Source organism: Cyprinodon tularosa, unplaced genomic scaffold, assembly GCF_016077235.1.
Source record: "Cyprinodon tularosa strain WSP-4 unplaced genomic scaffold, ASM1607723v1 ctg194, whole genome shotgun sequence".
Lineage (NCBI taxonomy): Eukaryota > Metazoa > Chordata > Actinopteri > Cyprinodontiformes > Cyprinodontidae > Cyprinodon > Cyprinodon tularosa.
This window is the reverse complement of record NW_024038699.1, coordinates 642964-664888: the sequence shown is the minus strand read 5'-3', so window position 1 is coordinate 664888 and position 21925 is coordinate 642964. Positions and strand designations below refer to the sequence as shown.

At 36.8% G+C, this 21925-nt stretch overlaps 1 protein-coding gene across 2 annotated transcripts; it reads right to left on the bottom strand.

The window, feature by feature from the left end:
* Window positions 1-3771: 3771 nt before the first annotated feature.
* ndel1a (nudE neurodevelopment protein 1-like 1a) lies at window positions 3772-20351 on the bottom strand. Of its 2 annotated transcripts, XM_038283507.1 has the most exons (10): window positions 20198-20351; window positions 19155-19251; window positions 16572-16725; window positions 14945-15093; window positions 14620-14756; window positions 14297-14470; window positions 9912-10006; window positions 9662-9807; window positions 9532-9566; window positions 3772-5082 (listed from the first exon to the last, which is right to left on the bottom strand). In XM_038283507.1, exons 2-10 carry the CDS (start codon window positions 19238-19240, stop codon window positions 5072-5074), a joined length of 987 nt encoding a protein of 328 aa, XP_038139435.1. In that variant the 5' UTR covers window positions 19241-19251; window positions 20198-20351; the 3' UTR covers window positions 3772-5071. The 2 variants fall into 2 exon arrangements, with proteins under 2 accessions (XP_038139435.1, XP_038139434.1); XM_038283506.1 differs by lacking the exon at window positions 9532-9566.
* Between the last annotated feature and the right edge of the window lie 1574 nt (window positions 20352-21925).

Here is a 21925-nt window from a genome sequence, read left to right as displayed (position 1 = left end):
TTACTTTATTAACAACATTCAAAGTTTTCCAATTTACGGGAAACACAAATGCACCATGCAGACTAGAACCTAAATAAATAAACCAGGACGCTATTTCCGCCACAACACCGGAAGCTGCATCGAGTCCAGAGGGAGGCGTGTTTGTGTTTCTGCGCTGTTGTACCAGCGCACATTGAGAAGGTCATCTACGGAGAAATATAACCACTTAATGTAAGTTTAGACTGAGTTGTATATCCAGACATTGAGGCTAAATTCTGACACAATAAGGAAGCGATGAAGCAGCACCAGCTGTCCACCGGAAAACGTCTCACCAAACCGATTCTGTTCGGGGCTGTGCTGATTGGACTCGCCACTGCTTTCATAAACAGGTAACTTATTCTATAACTGTTTGTTATAGCATCCAAATATGTAATTAATTACAATTACAAACACTGGAGGTCTTCTATAATTGGTAAAACAACATTTCTTTATCACTACTTCCTTTATAAGCTTGTTAAGCTTAAATGTTAACTGGTTTTTATCTTGTCGGTTTAATTTTAGGCAATTTTCTTAGAAACAGAATATTTAACAGAATAAAAAAAGAAGAACAAATAACCAACCATTTTGTCTTTTATCTATACTGATTTAATAGGTAATAAATAACAAATCTAAGTGTCATCTTATGAGGCTGATGATTTCATTCTTAAATTTAAAACAATCAATCAAACGTAATAATTCCTATTCAAATCAGATACAATGTGGTTTATTAAGCTAAAATATTAAAATATTACTAATATGTAGGATTCCTTTAGAGCAGATATTTTTCATGTTTGTGTAATAACACACCGCTGCCACTAGGGTGTGCTCTGAAGCGTTTCTAGTGAAAGACACAACAGGCTCCCCACCAATGGGACCTCTGAATTACTGCAACATTTAATTACCCTTTGGGATTAATAAAATATTTTTGAATTGAATTGTCATGTTTTTACATTACTGGATTAACAAACTATAAGAAAAATAAACTATTTGAGTTGTTGATTTTTGTGCCATAAGAAGTTGCATGTCAGATAGTCCAAACACTTTTTTATTTAATTTTTTTGCCTGTAAGCATATTTCTAACAAGATGATCCTCCTCTTTTTTCAAGTGTCTGAAAAAAGCCAAACCCGAGTAGCAAGGTAGTACTGGCTGGAACACTGTGGTGTTAAACATCCATCCACATCTGTTGATAATAATGCATTTTGGCAGGATTTGTAGTGTTTTAGACTTAGACATCTTTTATTGTCATTTTGTATGCAAAGAGTGGCAATTTAAATGACATTTTGATTTCATTTTGTACAGCTATCAGAACATTTGCATTCCATAAAGTGCAGCAGTGATCAAATGTAAACAGTGTGGGAGCAAAAACATGGTCAGAAACAAAAAAGCATTGATACGGAAGTTCAGAGGATTAGATATATATGGTGCAATTATGCAGTGTTTTGGTTTGATGTTATCAGTGTGATGCAGAGCCTGTGACATGATTTAGAGTTTTTTAAACAGTTCAGGTGTCTGATGGCGGTGGGGAATAAGCTGTTGCGGAATCCGCTGGACCTGCATTGAATGCTGCAAAGCCTCTTTCCACCAGAGGGCAGCAGGGAGAACAGTCCATGGTGGGGGTGTGAGGGGTCTCTAATGATGTCACGGGCTCGCGACATGCTGTGCTGGGATTAAATGTCTTTAAGTGAGAGGAGAGGAGCCCAAATGATCCTCTCTGCTGTTCTCATTTTCTTCCAGTCTGAGGCGCTGCAGCCTCGACACCACACAGTGAGACAGCTGGTCAGAACGCTCTCTATGGTGCTTCTGGAGAAGGTGGTGAGGATGGGTGGGGGCAGGTGGGCTCTCCTCATCCTCCGCAGGAAGTACAATCACTATTGTGCCCTTTTGACCCATTAGGGGGTGTTTACAGTCCAGGTGAGGGTGTCTGTGATGTGCACCCCCAGTAATTCAGTGCTGCTGACCACCGGTTAGGCCGTTTCTTCCTGAAGTCGACAATCTTTTTTTTTTTTTTTAGAAGGGTTGTACAGATGTATTGGCTGGTGACTAGAATATGAGGAGTTTTAGCTCTGGACAGGTGACTTTAGAGGCATTAGACATTTTTGTTCTTTCTACAATACACATGGCAAAACAAACTCACACTGATCACAATCTCTCAAATCACAATTGTTCCTGTAAAGATTGGAGACAGGCAGTTAAAATTACATTTTGGATCCTACAAATACTCAACCAGGTTTGAAAAGTACTTAGCAGGGCACGTATTGCTAAATTACTTATAACCGTTTTTGTTGTAACATGTCAAAAGTATCGTATTTATAACTTCCTTGCCAGGATTTTTTAATAACTCTACCCGTAAAAATCATATAATCTTTTTAATGTTTTTTCCAAATAGACATATGTTCTTTGAGGATGTGGAGGACCTGAGGGCTCAGGAGCGAGCACGCAATGAATCAAAGAGGATGGAGATCCTGGAGAGGCGGCAGAAGCAGAAAGACGAGCTGGCAGAGAAGAAGAAACACGGAGGGGAGTGATTCAACAAAGCAGCTTCAGAAACGTACGCGTCTGCTGTCCAAAGTCCTGCGATAGACCGACGCTGAGCAGATCAGTGGACTCCAATAATCCCCATCTTCTATGAGACAAACCCAGAATGGCTTTTCTAGATCTTGCTCTGAGCCTGTGTGCATCAATGGACTTGTTTTCTTTACCTGTGAGTCCAAGCAAGAACCTAAGCTGTGCAAGAAACCAAAGCTGCATCTTTGTTTGGAGACATTTTTAAAACATTTAAACAGAATGTTTAATGATTGTCCAGCAGAGGGCAGCAAATGCTACCTAATGAGACAACAGTAACCTAAACAATATGTACCTTTTGAGTGTCTTTAGTCACATTCTGTTGAATCATTTCAACTTTTTGTGACATTTTATATAAATGCAACCGAAAACTTATAAAAAAAAAAAAATATGGATTCTGCTTCTCATCTGAATTAATTCCCTATTGTGTGAAAAAGAGTTCATTAATATAAGAACACACATTGAAAATGACATTAAATACTGGAAATTGATGTAGTCTGTTATGCTGTTCCTCACTTAAGAAATGTTCTTGAATGAATCGTTCGGAGATATGAAATATCATAAGTATCAGTAAATCCGTAAGTTCATTTATTAAACATTTAGAGAAGTTAAGAATAAATAAATTCACTGCACATGAAGGGGATATACTGTATTTCACATGTTTTATTTGTATTGATTTTGATCACAACCAATGAAAAATGAAAACTTAATTTCTCATAAATGTGAATATTACATTCAACTGATAAAAACACAAAAACATTTTAAGATGTTAACCACCTGCAGCTCAGGTGCCAAATATGTCAGCATATGGAAGAAAATCAGTCTCATTGGAATCTGTTTGTTTTTTTTTAGATATTGAATTCCTTTCACTCAGGTTTTTATCTGGTAAAAATTCACCAGGAAAAAAAAAATTCAGCTGCAAAAATTGAGGTGAATTTTTTGCAGCTGAATTTTTTTTCTGGTGAATTTTGAGTGTAAGGAATTCAATGTCTAAAAAAATTCAGTGTTTAAAATTCCGTGTTAAAAAAAGCCAGATTCCAATGAGACTGTTTTTCTTCCATATGAGCATGTATGGAGTAAATTTTGCTTCAAAAAGACTCTGTTAATCATTTTACTTGTACACCTTATCTAATCCAGCACACTTTTACCTTCCACTAAACTTTACGGTCATATACTTCTTCCGCAGTGACTCCTGAAGGTAAAGTCTAATTAATCGGATTTAAGCCTCTGGTTTAAGGTTTCTATTGGTTTGTCCAAAACATGAATTATCAGGAAGTGATTAATATATGTTAGTCCTTCCCTAACCCCAGAAAGAAGTGACGTGATAATAAATACATTTTCCTTATTGGTAGATGCAACCAATAATCAGGAATTTATAAATATACCCACACATGGTGAAAAGAAAAAAATATTGCACTAAACTGACATTGAAAAAACAAAATGTCTTATAATTCACATCTATTAAAGATTGGCAAATTGTTTAGTGAATTAAAAAAGTTGAGATACTTAAACGTACGAACAATGCATAAAGGGATAGTTCGGATTTTTAGATGTACCAATTAGACTTGAACAGTTTAGTTTTTCTTTGAAAATATTGCAATAGACTACAAACTTCAGTCTGTAGGTTAAATAACCAGTTTCAAAATAAGATCTGCAATCAAGTTTCTTTTCTTTTTTTTAAGATCAGAGCTATATTTAAAAAAAACACCTTTGGCCTTGTTTCCGCCTTTACTTAATCCCCAGAAGGGTAAGATACTGACTGCTCATAGTGTCTCTATAACAACACTGGGAGACGATCCGAACTATCCCTGCAACATGTCTGAAAAAACTTCCACTTCATTGCCCAACAGCTACTGTGGATCAATATGACCAACACTTCATGTCACAGAAAGGGACGTTATGTGACTCGCTACAAAGACTCACTGGATAGATGTGTAAATGAAAGAGACGAGCTTTAACAGTTTCCAACACGAGAAAAATGTTGCTTTAAACTCACCTGTTGGACAATTTAAACATCAGCTCAACAAAGCGGCCTGCATGAGCCCAAAGGTTTAACTGATATTATTGCTAAGTAAAATTGTGAGAAATGTTACTTATAAGTGAGAATTTTCCTGTTCGTGTCATCAAAAGAGTAACATTTGCATAATATTGAACCTTTTTTTAACATGATACACTCGGCAAACTCATGTCAGCTAAGTAGTAAGGCCATTGTGGCCTCTGTCAGGACCAGACGGATAGACAAACACCCATTTCTCACGTATGGAGCCATCTTTACAGCGGTTATGAAGCACAAGGGTCAAAACAACAGAGCACAACGCAACAAAGAGGGTGCAACAGGAGACGGTGCAACAAAGTGTTCAATGTGCTCCTGTGTGCTGCAGCTGGGCGGCGTTTGGCCGACGGGGTCTCACACAGCCAGGCGCACCAAGCCGGGCGAGGAGGCAGCAGGAGCAGAGGTGAGGGCCGTCAGGCTCCCCGGTTCTAGTCTGTTCACTTTCCCACTGCAACAAAACCATTTAGATATATTTTATTAATTAATGTATGCTTACTAAAAAGTTTGCAGCCTTTTTTTTTGTCTTTTAGCAACTTTTCTCTGACACAATCAGGTAAAACTAAAAAATTCTGAAGCTGAATCTGAAGAGAGATTGTAAAAAAAGAAGATTCCAGTTAGGAAAAAAAATGTGATGTAAACAAATTACATTTAGGAGTCTTTAAGTAACTTTTAGAGAAGATAACTTTCCAAGATACTTATCTGTGTATAACCATTACTTTTAAGTACTTTTAAAACTAAATACACTAGAAAAATATACAAAGGTGATGTAAAGTTTTAGGAAAACCAATTTTGAAATGTAATATTTAATTAAAACCCAGAAGAAAACAAACCAATATGAGTCACTGAAAAGCAGCATTTGCTTAAAAAAATTGATTTTAGTTAAGTTCTTGTGAAAAAACTACGTAAGAGGGCATATATATATCTTTTTTTTATCTTCTGTATGCTTTGCTACCTTTAAAACTGTTTTTTGTTTAAATGCTAAATCATTGCCATAAGTATAGAACAAAATTTGACGGGTGCAAAGATATGGGCACCTCAGCAAAAAAGAGACATTAATATTTAGTAGATCCTCTTTTTGCAAAAAAGAGGATCTACTTTGCTAAAACAAAGTTTGTGAATTCAGTGAAATAATTGTTAAAATATATCTATCATTTGTGTGTTTTTAGCTTTCTTCCTGTATGGGAAGCTTTTCAAAATTTGAAACATTAGTGCAGTGGTTTATGTTAAAATAAACCTTGGGGTTAAGTTGTCGCAAGCGGGTTTTTCTTGTGTTTCTTGTTAATTTTTATTTCAAGTGGCATTAAAAAGTATTAAAAAGTCTTCAGTTTAACTTGCCTTATGCTGTAGGAACCCTGTATATGCAAAAGAAGTTAGCATATGTTAGGGAGGGTACCCTGTAAAAGCTTTTTACAAATAGCTGCATTATATATCATTACTTTAAAGAAAAAAGAAGACAGGTCTCACATTCAAAAGGCAAGAACTATTAAAAACATATAAAGCAAAAAAGAATAATTAAATGCCTGAAAATAAATTCCTTGGACATTTTTTCAGAAATTTTCAAGAAATTTTCTAGCTGTGAGTCGGCTGTAAAGTGTCGATTCAAATAAAGTTTACTTTCTGGGATTTTAAAGGACAGACCAACATCAAGTAATATATTAATAAAGTTGAAAGAAAATTTATATTTTCTTTATTACAAACAAGTCATCAAAACATGGTCAGCACTTGCATTGAGCCCCATTTTAATCTGGGACCCCTGAATAAAGGCCAATGCAATCATTGCCTTTTAAAAGTCTGCTAATCAGTCAATATTGTCCCTTTGTATGAGCAGGGAAAGATGTGGAGAAGTTTAAAGCATAATTTGGTTATAAAACAGTGTCTTCTTCACAGAACTTAGAGTGAAAATCCAGCAACACAAAATTTACATGTTCACTCTGGAGGAGCTGCAGTGCCCTACAGCTCTGGTAGACAAACCTCAGGAATCAGAAGAATTATCCCTTATGGATTAGTGGCTTTCAGTCAGATTTTGCTGGAATTACACTAAGATGTTCTGCTAAAGGCCAATTAGAGCACTTTGCAAAAAGGTGAGAGATAGACGTGGCACCAAATGCTTGTGCTTTAGCAGGAAAAAAAACACCTTTGTTAAAATGAAGCCATAAGAACTTCCATTAAAATTGTGTCAGATGGTATGTGAATGACAAAGCAAACATGAGGAAAAAGGTGCTTGGATCACATTTAAAGGAACATTAACACAGTACACTACCCTAAAAACACCTTCCCTGTTAAACGTGGCAGTAGTTGCATCATGTTTTGAGAATAAGTTTCTCCAGAAGGGTAAGCAAATAAATGGGAAGGTGGATGGAGCTAAATTAGAGGCAATACTAATGGATTCATGCTGCAGGATGTAAAAGACTTTAGACCTTTAAACCCGAAAACGACTCAAAGCAGAAAACCGAAGTTTGATGGAATAGTTTAGATCAAAGCATGTGTTAGAACGACCCAGTCAGAGTGGAGGTGGAAATCCAATTCAGTATCTGTGTCAAGATGTAAAAACACTGAAAAGCTGCATTAGCTGTTTTTCTGTTAATGAGGTAGTAGAGGTATTGAGGTAATGAGGTATCTGCAAAGACACAGGTGCTTCAATTTCCTGTTCAGTTTGCATATTCCTAAGGGAAGTGCATACATGTTTGTTTTTTAAAATGGTGAAATGTGAAAAGGAGAGTCAGTACTGGAAATATTACCCACTTAAGAATGAACACTACCCATAAATGTGTGAGAACTCCAAACACTAGACGGGATATGATGGTGTCCTCCTTTAGCTTCATCTAACATGGCAAAAACAGCACAGCAAAACCCTTTTACCAAAGAAACAAACTGATCCTGCCTTAAAATAGCCCAGATAGTAATTAACCCTTTCTCTCCCATCACCTTGGAACTTGCTAATACTTGCAAATCCACAAATGCTAACGGACTGTTGTGGCTGAATAATCTAAAACCTTGTTTCAGACACATATAAATATGTCTCACACTGTTAATACATGGAAAGCTTGATCTAAGGTTAACATCTACAGTCTTTTGTACAGAGAATGGCCAAAGGTTTTGCATGACACAACTGTTTCTTTATGCTTTATAAGCTTAAAAGTTTCTTCTGTTTGTCCCTCTTTCTAACCTCTAGTGTTAACCAAGCTCTGCACTGGTGGCAAAATAACCAGTAGCTCTTGGACGACATGAAGCCCCCCCACTAATACAAAACCTCCCACTTTGGGTTCATGCAAAATCTGCACTTAGAAAAACTCTAATCTGAATAAGTCATTTTTTCTTAAAATAAAAGCAGGTAAATGAGAAATAAGAAATAAATAATTGCAGTCTCTTATTTCAAGTGCATATTATCGAATAATCTTATTCTAAAATACTAAAATACTCATTCCATTATTTCTAGATCATTTTTGCAGTGTGTAAGCTTCACAGTCAACACAAAAAGCCAATTATTTATCAGTCTCCTTCATAGCTATAAGCTCATCAGGTTGACTTTAAGAGGACTTTAATTTGTCTGTACTGAATTAAACTAAGCAGGTCAGTTTGTGCACAGAGAATCTCAGCATCTGGATCCCATTCTTAAGTAAATTTCCAAGTAAACACTACTTTGCAGCAAACAAGGCAAAATTATGAGGTAAAATATGGTCTTTAGGGTCTGCAATGTTAACCTCTGTCTTAACGCTGAATGTAGCTGCAGTAATCTAAGGTTGCCTCCTGTGTTTTATATCTAAGGTACCGCAAATTAACTTAGAAAAAAGTTTATGTTAAGTGAAAACTTAATAAGGTAGCTAAAAAAAGTCAAAAAGCTAATTTAAAAAGTTAATAAGCAAATATTAAAAAGTCAGAAAAATGTGGTTCCTGTATCAGCGTTGATGTTTTGAGGCTTTCTTTAAAAATTTTCGCAATTTCTTATAAAAGCACTTTCTGAATTTTTCTTTATCAGGCCAATGAAATTGAATTATTTTTAGGTATACCAAAAGTTTAAGAGGTCTTGTTTTGTTCAGGAATAATACTCTTGAAATTATTTCAAAGTATTTCACTGAATGTCCGTTAAAGCAGCGGTCCCCAACCAATGGGCTGCAGACCGGTACCAGTCCGTGGGTCATTTGGTACCGGGCCACACAGAAAAAAGTATATATATATATATATATATATATATATATATATATATATATATATATATATATATATATATATATATATATATATATATATATATATATATAAAATTTATCGACGAGTCTGAATGATGTTTTATTTTGAAAAATATAAATAATTGCGGTATTCTCTCCCAGTTACATCAGTTGGTGCATCTGTGCCTCTTGGCACAGGTTAATTCGGGATTATCTGCGGTTACAGCGACCTACGGAGCAGACTGGACATCAGGAGCACACTTAGTCTGTCATTTTCTCTGGTTACCCCTAGTTGGGACCGGCTTGTTGTTTTATTTTTATGCTGTTTGTATTTGATTTTATGCCAGTCGTATCATTTTACCCCATCATTTTGTGTTGGTTGACACCCCCCCCCCCCGGCCGGTCCGTGAAAAAATTGTCTGACATACAGCGGTCCGTGGTGCAAAAAAGGTTGGGGACCGCTGCGTTAAAGGATTGAGCATTTTTTCAATTAATGAAGGAATTTGCAATACAGAATATTTGTGTCATTTCCAAAAGTGTAAACCATCACCATACTCCTTCCGGTCAGATAAAAGATTAAAAACAAAGGAATAAAAACACTACCGCCACCATTTATCAGCTCATTTTAGGCCGCAGCAATTTTACATCTACGTGATTAGAGAGAAGGCTTGTTAGATTGAACTCAGCATGCATCCCAAAACCTTCTGAGCAGATAAAGGAGCTGTAGTTACCCAGAACTAATGCTGGGAATATGACTCTCTCCGTTCTGCTGGGACAAAATGCAAAAACGTTTCAGATTCTTCTCATTGTTTTATCTCTAAAGACATGTTGTATAGTAATAATTGCAAATGTGTTACTTACGCTTTGTCATAATACGACGTACTGAGTGCTTGGGTGTAGCTGGTTGTGTTTGCATTCAGGGCGTTGCTGTTGTCCAGAGAGTACGCCTTCCTGGCTTTCTGATCCTTAGCAAAGTTCCTGCAGGCAGCGAGCTTTGATTCCAGAGCCTGCAGGAAGGTAAAACATGATAACTGAGGAAGCTGAGTTTCTGCCTGAAGCTGAAGGGCGGATAGAGACAAGGCAGCTGAAATAGAAAGAAGGAACACCTCACCCCGACTTTCCGGAGTAAGTCACTGACAATGTTGAGCGCTGATATCCTGGCAGAGGGGGTCAGCGGGGAGTTGCTGCCGTAGCCATTGGACATAACTGAAACAGCAACAAGGCACACTTGTTCAAACCTATCAGTGCATCTAAGGCTGAGCCTTTAAATTCCTTTGCATTGTTTTATAACTATACATAATAAGAAAAAGATTCAGGTAAAATATTTTTGGGAATTAATTAAATCAGGAAATATGTTTTCTCTGTTGCTTAAACATAAAAACATTTACCATTACCTCATTCAACTTTGTGCTGGATTAATGTATTTCTTTTTTGTGTGTGGAAAAAAATAAGTAAACAAAACAGTTTTGTTCTGAAGTGGAGTTTTTCACACCTTCATAAACAATACACTCTTAATTTCTCAAATATCTGCACACATTTGTTTCATCAAATCAACCATTGAAGCATTTTGCAAACTAAAATAAAGCACATTGTGCAGTTTGATGCACTTCCTATTTCTACTGTCAATTAAACAAGCCAGAAGGTGAACATAATTAAATCACTATTGTCATCAACTGGACACTTTAGCTCAGAGCTAATAACTCTTTTGTCTAACGATCAATGTAATCAATTAAAGTAAGAGTGGAAACAGGCCTGTTGGAGTTTCCTTTCAACAATGGGGGGAATTCAGGGGTGCAGGCCAAGGGTTTGTATGGGAGGTGGGGTAGAAGGGACAAGAGTAAATGAACTCAGGTATGAGGATAGACACTGCAGTATTACTCCATATATGCCACTGAAAAAACCCTCTGAATATATATTTGTGGACATGGGCGTAGGTTTGCATAGGGACCATAGGGACATGTCCCTACCAATAATTCGATTTAATAACATGTTTATATAAAATGTTTATAATTTACAATTCAGAGTGGTGGATCACAGCCAATTCTGTTTCTCTCGCAGCTCTGCAGCTCAGTAGCTGCAGCTGCCGCTTCGTCTGAGTGCTACCCACTCATTGGTTGTTCTGCCTCAAGTTCCGCCTTCTCTCTTCCTGATTGGCTATTTTCTAGTCCGTATGCGTGTGTGCGTGCTTGGAGCGTGAAATAAGAATTTTATTCACGCTAGTTACTTAAATTAATATTAAGCTATGAAACTAGTCCTAATGAAAGAAAACTTATTTCTATCTTCACTAAAACAGGCGAAAGCTGCTGATTGCTGATTCTTAGCCACAGCTGACTGAAAAAGAAAATGTGAGGGTTTCCCTTTTAACAATACTTCAATGCAATTACTGTTTTCATTTTATGACCACCCTTTGAGGCAGTTCAGCTATACATAGCAGGTGTTATTTCTTTTATTCAGTATAACAACACAAGATGGCGCCTAAACATCTGATTTTTTTTATAAAGAAATATTATGGTTCCACATAATGTTGCTATTTCGTTGACTAATTACTTTTAAAAATAGGATAAAGACAATAACAGAGGAACACTATTTACATTGATTTTATCTTACATAGAAGTCCACACAGTCCATAAGTTAATTAGTACAAACATTAGTGTTTGGTAAAAATGCTTGAATCCGGCTGTTTATTTTGGATATTATTACAGTACAGACAAGATGGTGTTATATTTTCTTTTAATAATTGTTAAAAGTGATTTTATATTGGAATACATTTAGTCCCATTATCAGTGTTGTGTTTTGTAGATTTACACTAAATGTAAATACAATAAATGTATTTGCCTTTCATTGAATGTGTTATTTTACAATGTTTCATGATACAGAAAGAGCATTTAAAAAATAAGAGTGTTTTTCACCTGTTTACTTTTGCAAAATTCTATATCTTATAGAATATATCTGATAAACAACATCTAGTGTGTGTAGTGCTTATAAAATTAGTATAAATGTAGCAAAAAATGCTGCTTTTCTGTTTAAACGAAATGCACCCGTCAAGCATAAAAAAGCATGCATATTTTGCATAGTTCAAATGACATTAATGAAACTTTGGACCAATAGTGTCCCTACCAAAGTGGAAATCAAAGCTACGCCCTTGTTTGTGGATGAAGCGAGTTTAGATCTGACAAAGTGAAGACCAAAGCTAATGGTTCACTTAGCCGTTGTTGATCTCTCAGGCCAGAGTGGAGGCAATGGGACCATTTGTGCTGAGTAACCATGGCGATCTCCGGTAACATGACTCGCTGGAGCCATTTAACACTCAGCACCTACTAACCTTACCTGCAAGCTCTGCAGGACGAGGTGAATTACCAATGTCCTTATGTCATTATTTGGGACACTGTCAGCTTTCATTGCACTGCTAAAATATGGGAACGGTTTAAAATCAATAAAACAAATCATGAGTCCCACCGAGGAGCTCTTCTGCAGATGGAGATGGAAACGAGGAAAAAAGTATATCTCTGCTTTGTGGTTAAGTTGTATTTAAGATGCTTTACATTTAAGTCCAAAATACAAAATATATTTGCTATAAAAAAAAGATCTAAAATTGTGACTAACATCCAATAGAAACTTAAAAGAGTTTAAAACAAAATTCATTGTATTAAAGATTTAAATAAAAGCGTTATCTAGCTATTTTATTTAGCTATATATTTAGTTTTCCAATGCCTTTTTGCAATTCCTTTGTAAGATGGAGGCAGCTTAATTGCTGCAGATCTCATTTGGAATATATAGATTTTATCTTATTTTCTCTACTTGTTAGAGCAAAAACAAAAAGCTAATTCTAAAATGCTAAATGATACAAATACTTTAATATTTGTTATATTTTTTGTTCTTTTTTCTTTACTTCAATATTACATAATTTGTAGCTTTTTAATTTTGCAAATTTTTTTTTTTACAAACATTTAATCGCTTTTTAATTTGTCAGCCCATAAATTACCAACAGATTGATTTACATTTAAAACCCCTTTAACATCAGAGAAAACCATTGGCGGCTGGTAAAAAATATTTTTGGTGGGGCTGATATAGCCTAGTTTATGTCTCCAACTAATCCGGAATAAGAATTCAAATAAACAATTGGACAATACATACAATTTAACAGTAATGATTTAATTTACTATATAATAACTAACAGTGATGATTTGGGTCACTGTGACGGGGTTCTTTGGCCTCCAAGAATCCAGGCTCAGTCGGGTTACCGGTGTTGGTGATTTATTGTGCTCAAAAACTCAAAACAGGGTGCAAAAGAAACTAAACATATACAAGATACTCTGGGCCTCAGCCTCCCTCCAGTTACCAGCAATGTAACAAAGAAACAGAAAACAAAAATTGCCGCTTTTCTTCCCACAGCCCTCATTAAATAGTTTAAGCCCCTCACATCAGGCTCTCTTATTTCTGATTTCTTCTCATTAATCAGTTTTGTCCATATATTACCTCCAAAAACAATTGATGTACAAAAACAAATAATTTTTACAACTTAATTCTTTTACACAGATTCATTGACTTATTCAATTACACCAAACTGGGTTTGAACCCAGCAAAGACGCAGCCAGACTGAAGATGACAAGTCCCCGCATAAACACGTACACACCCACACCCCCCCCACACACACACACACACACACACACACACACACACACACACACACACACACACACACACACACACACACACACACACACGGCTAACCCCACTGAAATATTAAGTGTGCACCCTCAATACGCCAGCAGGTAACCAGGAACAGCTTGTGTGTTTTAAGTTCATGGAGCTACTGGTCTCAGCGCGAGTGTATTGGTCCTCACAAGCACAGTATAACAGGAATGTGTGTGTGGCGCGCAAAGTTAGAGAGGTTGTTTTAAGCGACGAGGTGGATTCGTCACAGTCACAATAACCATGACATGAAATGTTCATATCCTACAACAGGGATGTTCTTCTGGCAAACGGGTAGATAAATAAGGATCTCACCGAATTTGGTGGAAGCTGCATCTCGGTCGTTACATTCGCCATCTTCCCTCTAATTGTGTGCACCTGCGCTTGGGTTCAGAAGCCTGTTAAAGCGCAGTATTTTCAGCGCCCCAAGACCATAAAGTTCCGAGACGCTGATTGGCCATTAAATTCACCTAGCAATAGTACATGATTGACAGATTCTCTGCAAATGTGGGGCTGTCTGATCACAGCCCCCAGAACAGAGACGGTAGGAGTCTGTCTGTGGAAATCCACAAATTAATGACAGTAGATAGGGAAATGTAGTTTATATAATTTGTTTTGCTTATAGGTACACAGTCTAGAGAGTAAAACTGACATTTATGAGTTAATTTCTAAAAATATATTTTACGTTTCTATCTTCTTATCAGGGTGAAAGAAAATTCTTCTTATCAGATGAAAGAAAATCTAACCATTTCTGATAGAGGAGTTCATTAAAAAATGAGAGCAGCAAAGACCTTCTACACCCACCTGTTTGATTGGAGAAGGCGTTGTCCAGACTTTTGCTCAGAGGGGTAGCAGGGAGGGAGAGCGACGCTTGCACAGCACAGTCCATCTTGACGTTGTCCTGCGTTGGGGAACTCGGAGCCGACATCCGGCCAATGTCTTTCTGCCTTTCTCGCACTGCCAGCTCCTGCCGCAAATCTTTAAACCCAGCAGAGGACAAGCAGGTTGGGAGAAGTTGCAGTTCATTTACGTTACGGTACTATTAAAAATCTTTATTTTCTTAATATCTGTATGTCAATAAGATGAGTGATATAGTGTATAATTTGTAGGATTCAGCTGGTAAAGACCTCTAGCTTCCTCCTTTAATCTTTGAACTGAGACCAGCAGGGACTCCTTCTCATCCAGCTCGCTCTCCAGGAAAGCATTTCTCTCGATGGCCTGGTTCAGTCGCTGCTCAAAGTTCTCCAAGGAAACAATAGTGGCTCTGAGGAAATGACGTGTGATCACATTAGAACTATGATCTAAGAAAGAAACTAGAAACTATTTTAAAGAACAAAACATCTAAACAGACTAATCTCCACAGGTCACATTTTCTTCAATGTTATTTGTACACAATTTAAAACAGAAAAGTTAATGACAGTGCAATAAAATAGGCTAATAACATGCACAAACCTCTTGGCTCTCTCCAGGTCATCGTTCGACTGCTCGAGCTCTCTGACATATTTGTGGAGCTGCTCCTTGATGCTACGAGTTTGGCCAAGGTCATCCTCCAGCCCTGAGATCTGCTTGTAGCTCTGAGAGTATTGCTGCTCCAACCTTTCCTAAAAATCGAGGCGAAGGGCGGACTTAGACAGATGGATTGCATTTAAGCTTGCAGTGTCATTTTAACCTCTACAGAGACTCATTTAGGTTTGATTTTTTTTAGCTCCTATTTCTCGTCCCCATTCCTCTTTCTTTATTGTTCCCTCTTTTAGCCTATTTCATCTTTGTAGAAGCTATATACTGTGACCCATATACCCACCAGACAATAAGCTCAATAAAAACCACAGGCGTTGTGTCTGACCCAGATATGCTGATGAATTGCTGTCTAAACTGATACCAACCAGCCTGAGCAGAGACTGCTGGGCATTCCTCACCTCAGGCGATCCTTCCAGCTTTTATGCCATAAGCCAAGATTTTAATTTTGAATATTAGGACCAAAGCCCATCCAGATATAAACTTTGAACTTTGGTGGAGGAGGTTGCATTTTTTTCTGCTGCACCAAACCTCTACACGACAATGCTACAGGGACATGCAATCTTTCTCCCAACTGTGCTCGGGGACAAAAGGCATTTATCTACAAACATTCATCCTCTTTTGCCGTAGTGTCTGTGCTGGAGTTCCACATCAAGGAGAACAAAGAGAAAAATAACTAAATGGACTTTATTCCCAAATGCCTGCTCAAGTGAAGCAGTTCTGAAGCCTTGTTCAGAACCAGATTGCTGAAAAACAGACTGTCTGTAATATTCTCTTTGAGTCTAAAGGAGCAAAGTAATTCAGAAGTCCCAGACTTTAATCCACAGCAAAGAGAGATCAAAGGACAAGGTCCTCCAGGCTAGCCAAAGACCCATCCAGCAATAGCTTTCCTGACCGTTGGAAACTCCTCACCTCTCCTTAACAGAAACGAAAATTGGGAAAGAGTTTCCAGCTTAACAATTCTGTTTTTTGATTCATTTTGATAATTTCCTATGTCCATTAAACCTCCAGAGGGAAGAGCCTGGAAACCTTACGAGGGAGGCGTCCTGGAGACATGCATAACAGATGTCCGAACCACCTCAGCCGACTCCTCTTGATATAAAGGAGAAGCGGCTCTGTTTGGGAGTGCCTTGTATCTGGGAGGCATCTTGTTTTTTCCAATGTGACCAGATTGCATGACCCTCGGTGAGCCTAAGAACAACCGGCAAATCGAGATCTTTGTCTTTTTAGCTCAGCTTCCTCTTCACCACAACAGACCGATGCAGCATTTGCACTGAGGCTGAGCCTTATGAATTAATTACTAGCACTGTGTCTGTGTGTAGAGCGGGAATGGGGGCAAGCAGGTTGCAAGATAAAAAAAGGGGGGGGGGTTCACATAGATTTCCAGCCTTAAATCCTCACTTAACAAAGCAAACACTAAAATACTGATTTAGCACTAAAACAGATACAAATTGCTTTAAAACCAGCGGATGAAAACGATCTAAATTTTTCCCATCACAGTTGCATTTATCATATTTGTTTGTTTTTTTTTCCTTCACACCGATTAGGTTATTTCCGCACTTACCTTCAGGGTTTCCACCTCATTCTTTAGTCTTTGGTTCTCCGACTGCAAGTCTTTGATGCGGTGTTCGGCCTGACCCAGCTGAGCCTCCAGCTCGGCCTCCAGCTCCCTGCTCCCCTCCTGGAACTCCAGCAGTTCCTCCTGAGCCTCCTCACAGCTGTGAGCAGACATGTGAGAGGCCATTAAACCGCCAGTTGGGACAGAATGGGGTCAGGATGCAGGGCTGAGAGGCATGAATCAACTACTGCAGCTAAAAACTTTATTTCATATCGCTCTGATAGCCAACACTAAAATAATTTCTTACATTACAATTATTTCTAAAATTGTAGACTGTAAAAAGAACAGAAATAGACAAGGTACAAAATTCATTATTAAAATAAAGTAGAATTCCTGATCCAGATCTATGGCTTCAGACTCTGCTTCCAGACAGTAGTTGCTTTGTTAATGTATTTTAAAGCAGACATGAATATAACTTTCCAGCTGTTCTTTTGGCAAAGGTGTAACACACCTGAAACCCTCAGTCCACCATATAAAAACTGATCCTGTGCATCCAGAATATAAATTTACTTAGAAATAAATCCAACTGCTAAAGTAGGGGAATGTGACTTTAGCTCAGCTTTACCATCAAGTTTTGATTATCTAAGAGTCTGCTGGTGTAGTCAGGGACACATACAGACCCAGCGGTCTAAAAATGGCATCATGTGAGCTGAAATGTTGCTGGTGGCACGGAGCCAGGTAATCCATTTGTCCTCAGCACACTGAGGTGACCCTCAACGACGCTTTAAGCCGGTTTCTCCTGGAAAAGTCAGATCCTACATATATGCACACATAAACCTTCCTATCTGTGGAAATGAAAAAAATAACACTTGTTGTAGCTCTTTAATTTTCATTATATATATAGTCTATTTAGACTTGAATTTGCATTAATGTTCATAAACTATGACACCATTTAGCTGAGCTCACAAACTTACTGTATTTTATCATAACCCAAAGGAGGATCAGGCAAGAACACCTTCTTCCCGCGCTTTAGTCTCCTCCACATGGAAACCCATGTTATTATTAAAGTGTTTTGTAATATTTTGCTATGTAAGGAATGATTCTGCAGAGGAAAAAAAAAGGTCATCATTTAATGAAGTTCTTTAAAGGAAACCTCTCATCAGATCATCTATAAATAACCGGCTGCCTTGGCTTTAAAGGAAGCTCATTGTCTGAAAACTTTCCCTCAGCTGGGCGTTGGATGGTGCAGGCTTCCTTTGACAGAGTTCAGTTTAATCTAAACAAGTTATGTATTCCAGTTAAAAGAGTCGGGTAACTTTAATAGCCTTTAGATTAAGAGAGAATCCTTGTGCAAAAATAGGGGGGAAAAAACAACAACAACAAAGAGACACAGAGGCTCTTTATATCCACACTGAAACATGAGAGACACTTTCCCTGCTCAGTGGGTAGAAGAGTGTCACTGGAGATGGAAAAACTGGTTTCATTTGAGAGCTCTGAATGACGAGATAAAGCATTCCTAAACTGTCCGACACTCCCATAAAGACAAAGAACCCACAGCGTTTCTAGCAGATCTATCAGCCCAAATGCAGCTAAACAGTCTTTAATGCAGAAACAGATAAACTAAATATGTGTATTTCTAAACAAATGCCCAGAAGAAATACCAGCTCTCTAACAAATAGACTCAAAATACAACAATGTGGAGCAGCGCATCTGTATCATTGACTTTTTTTATTTATTTCTGAAAGCTATAAAAGCACTCATAGAAAGAAAAGATCTGTCGTTTAAAGGGTGACAATACAAATACCAAAAAAAGATAAATAGGACATAGAAAGAAGATGCACAAACTTAGTATGAAGAAAAATGTATGAAGAAAAATGTTTTCTAACAGCTGAAAGCAACTAGATACATCATTCTTTAATGCAAGAACACGAAACGGTAAAGGAAAAGTATCTGTATGACACTAGAAAAAGTATAATGGCTTCAAAAGACTGAACTGCAAAAAATGTAAACATTTCTTAAAATAAATGTATTTACCCTTCGTTCAGGCAGGTCAGTGAAATAATATGCTATTGGGTTGAGTACTTTTGTCCCTAAAATAAGAATTATATAACCTACACATGAAATAACACAACAGAGGGGTTTTATTTTTGCACAAAAATCTTATTTTATAAACAGATTTTCCTCACCGACTCAAATAAAGTGCAAATCCACTTTTTCAAGAAAGGTTTACTTATGTTTATTTGTCTTGATGGTTACAACCATCAAACATGTTTTAATCAACTTTTTGGACAATTTTATTTCAAGCTATCCTGATGAACTCAACACTTTATTGACCATTTTAAAGCTTTGTTCAGTTCCATTAATCAGATCTAGACTTCATTCATGTTAGATCTAAAGATGAATGAAACCACAGGAATAGAACCTGACAGACAACATGAAGTAGGTAAAACAGTGGCAAAGCTTTCAAGTACTGTTTTTTTTTATATATATATGTTGGTTTTGTTAAGTAAACATACCATGATCAACCTAGGGTTACGAAAATAAACTTTTCTGCAGGGAAGGGCCTTTAGCTATGTTCTAATTACTTACCCTTTCTTGTACTTGAGGGAAAGAGCCTTCCAGAATTCAATTTCCTCGTCCTTGGAGGAGAATTTTGGCATCATGTCCATTTCCATGGTAAACCAGTCTAAAGGAGAGGAGATTGGAAATTACAGATATGACCTTATAATATATAAGATATGACCGTAACTTTATAAAGAGTGAAATAAAGCTATCATAATTCCTGTTTTTGGGGTTTTACTTTGTAAACATTAACTGCACATTCATTCACACCCATGTTAATCTGAGGACTGTGTGGCTACAGAAAGAAACCTGGTTCTGTATTAAGATAAAACATGACTTAATAACAAACTTTAAATTTGTTATTCTGCTTAAAACTCAGAGGATGGCCATTTTCAGGTTTTTACATAAAACATCATAGACTGTAAACATGACTGGGTTATTTCATTTTAAACCAAATGGGTTTATACTTTTGGAGAGTTTTAACCAGATTGTGACTCAGTTTGAACTTCATAATTGTTTACAGGAGGCCAGTTTCAATTAAACATCACCTTAATCACACTTTTATACAGGATGAAGTTAGACATTTTAAGATAATAAATCAGTGCTGTATAATAAGATTGATGATCTAAATTCACACCAGAGAAGGAGTTTATAATAATAATAAATATATATATAAATATATATATATATATATATATGGTCTGGGTTGTTAAGGGTTAAGATGAAGACAGATCAGATGATCAAATATTACAAGCAGATTTAAGGAAGACTTAGAAGAAAGCATTAATCTGTGACCGATATTGCATAAAGATATAGATAGAATGATAAAGATATAGATATTGAATAAACATATAGAGAGAATGAATAAATAGATCCTTTTTTAAATCTAACATCAGACATTATTGGGGGGTTTAGGCGGACACAGCGATGATGCTGTTGAGCTCAGCTGTCAAAACTGGGTGTGCAACAATCCCAACACACACGGCCATCTACAAACACGTGGTTATTTCACTATTTTTTTCATTTTACTGCGAGAAAAACATAGTATAAAAATAGAGAACCATCGTTACCTGATCATCGCTTCTAAAGGTTTGGTTTGTCAGTCCATCGCTGCTCGGGGCTGCTGAGGCTGGCCGTCCTCCGCTCCACTGAGCGCTGCGGGAATTTAAAGGGGAAAGCGCCCTTACTTTAAATTTAATGACTTATTTTTAAAATAATAATAAAAAAATATTAATGATAGCTTGTAAATAAAAAAGCAAACTGAAGCAATAAATCAAAGAATTACAGAAAATAAGTCTAAATTTTAGTGCTAGCGAACCTGCTCCACGGGCTTTACTACTGCGCACATATTGCGCATAAAGACAGGTCCTTTAAATCGCCGCCTGCTGGTGACCTAAAACCACAGCTTGTCCCTGCAAATAAAGTATCTTCAAAGGGAAAATTGTTAGTATAGTTTAGCAAACAATAAAAGCTAAATATTATAATTCACAGCCATTTAGTTTTTTGCTCCTTGGGTTACAAAAGCAACCAGGGGAGTCTAATGTAACCAGGCATAAGCCAGATTTAGACAGAGCCAGAGGTGTTGAGTAACAAAGTAAAAATACTTCATTACTGCACTTAAGTACACTTTTTAGGTATCTATACTTTACTCCATTACTTATTTTTCTTCCTACTTCTGACTTCTACTCATTACATTCACACAAGTATCTGTACTTTCTATTCCTTACATTTTTTAAACAAACATCACTTCGGTTTAATGTTTATAAATATTTATTTCACGTCATGTGCTCCATCCAATGCAGACCATTGGCACCATCCACATCTAGTGAAAACTAGTGTAATTGGATGAATCATATAACGCAAACACTCATTGGTTAGCTAAAGGAAATCATCAGAAGCAATCAGGTGTTCTTCAAACTGCAAACATGAATTGTCTATGCCATGCTACAATGTTGGATTCAGAAAAAGATGTTGAAATGTCTGAAAGGTCGGACACAGGCGAGAGCGTATCGGGATATGGAGACCAACAAGACCTCCTATCATCCCAAATAATTTTTCGAAAAAGTTGAAAAATTGAGCTTTAAATTCATATATTGGCATCTGGCTGTTTTCTTTTAAATATTACTTTATACTTTTATACTTTAAGTAGTTTTTGGAGCACATACTTTTTCACTTTTATTTGAGTAAAGAGGTGAAGTAGATACTTCAACTTTTACCAGAGTGTTTTTAAAGTGCAGGATCTATACTTCTACTTAAGTAACAAATGTGTGTACTTTTGACACCACTGGATTTATACATGTAGTTCAATCTGAACCCTAGATGGTATTCATCTTGCTTTGAGGTAAGAGCTGATACTGAAGAGGTTAAAAATATTTGAAAAAAATTTTGAATTGAGCTTAATTTTAATACAATAGGCGGTAAAATCTACAACTTAAAGTTTTTTTACAGTAAGGCTGCAGCAAATGTTTTACACAGAAGGTGAAGGAAATCAGCAGAATTGAGAAACTATCAAACAATACTGGAGCTAAATGGAAAGTGACTCAGCAGCCTGCATCGATTTCCTTTTAGTTTAGCTGTTAGAACAGTTATATTTAAAATGCTCTGAGTTTGTGGTTCATCAGTTTCATTACAGCTGCTTGAAAGCTTGTTTAAGCAGCAACTGTCCTTGTTTCCCCTTAGCAAAAAGTATTTTTGCTATTCATACTTAAAATCAGGCAGTGCACTTAGAGTTTACTTATTCTAAACTATATTTCATATACTGAACAATAGTATTGTTAAATTTATTGTGTACTAAAGTA

Bases quoted from the DNA above. Each gene is read 5' to 3' on its own strand.
- ndel1a (XM_038283506.1), bottom strand. From the start codon at position 19,240: ATGGAAATGGACATGATGCCAAAATTCTCCTCCAAGGACGAGGAAATT. The intron at 16,726-19,154 runs GTAAGTAATTAG...GTCTGCTCACAG, and splicing joins TCCCTCAAGTACAAGAAAGG to CTGTGAGGAGGCTCAGGAGG. The intron at 10,007-14,296 runs GTGGGTGTAGAA...TTGCTGTTTCAG, and splicing joins CGCCTTCTCCAATCAAACAG to TTATGTCCAATGGCTACGGC.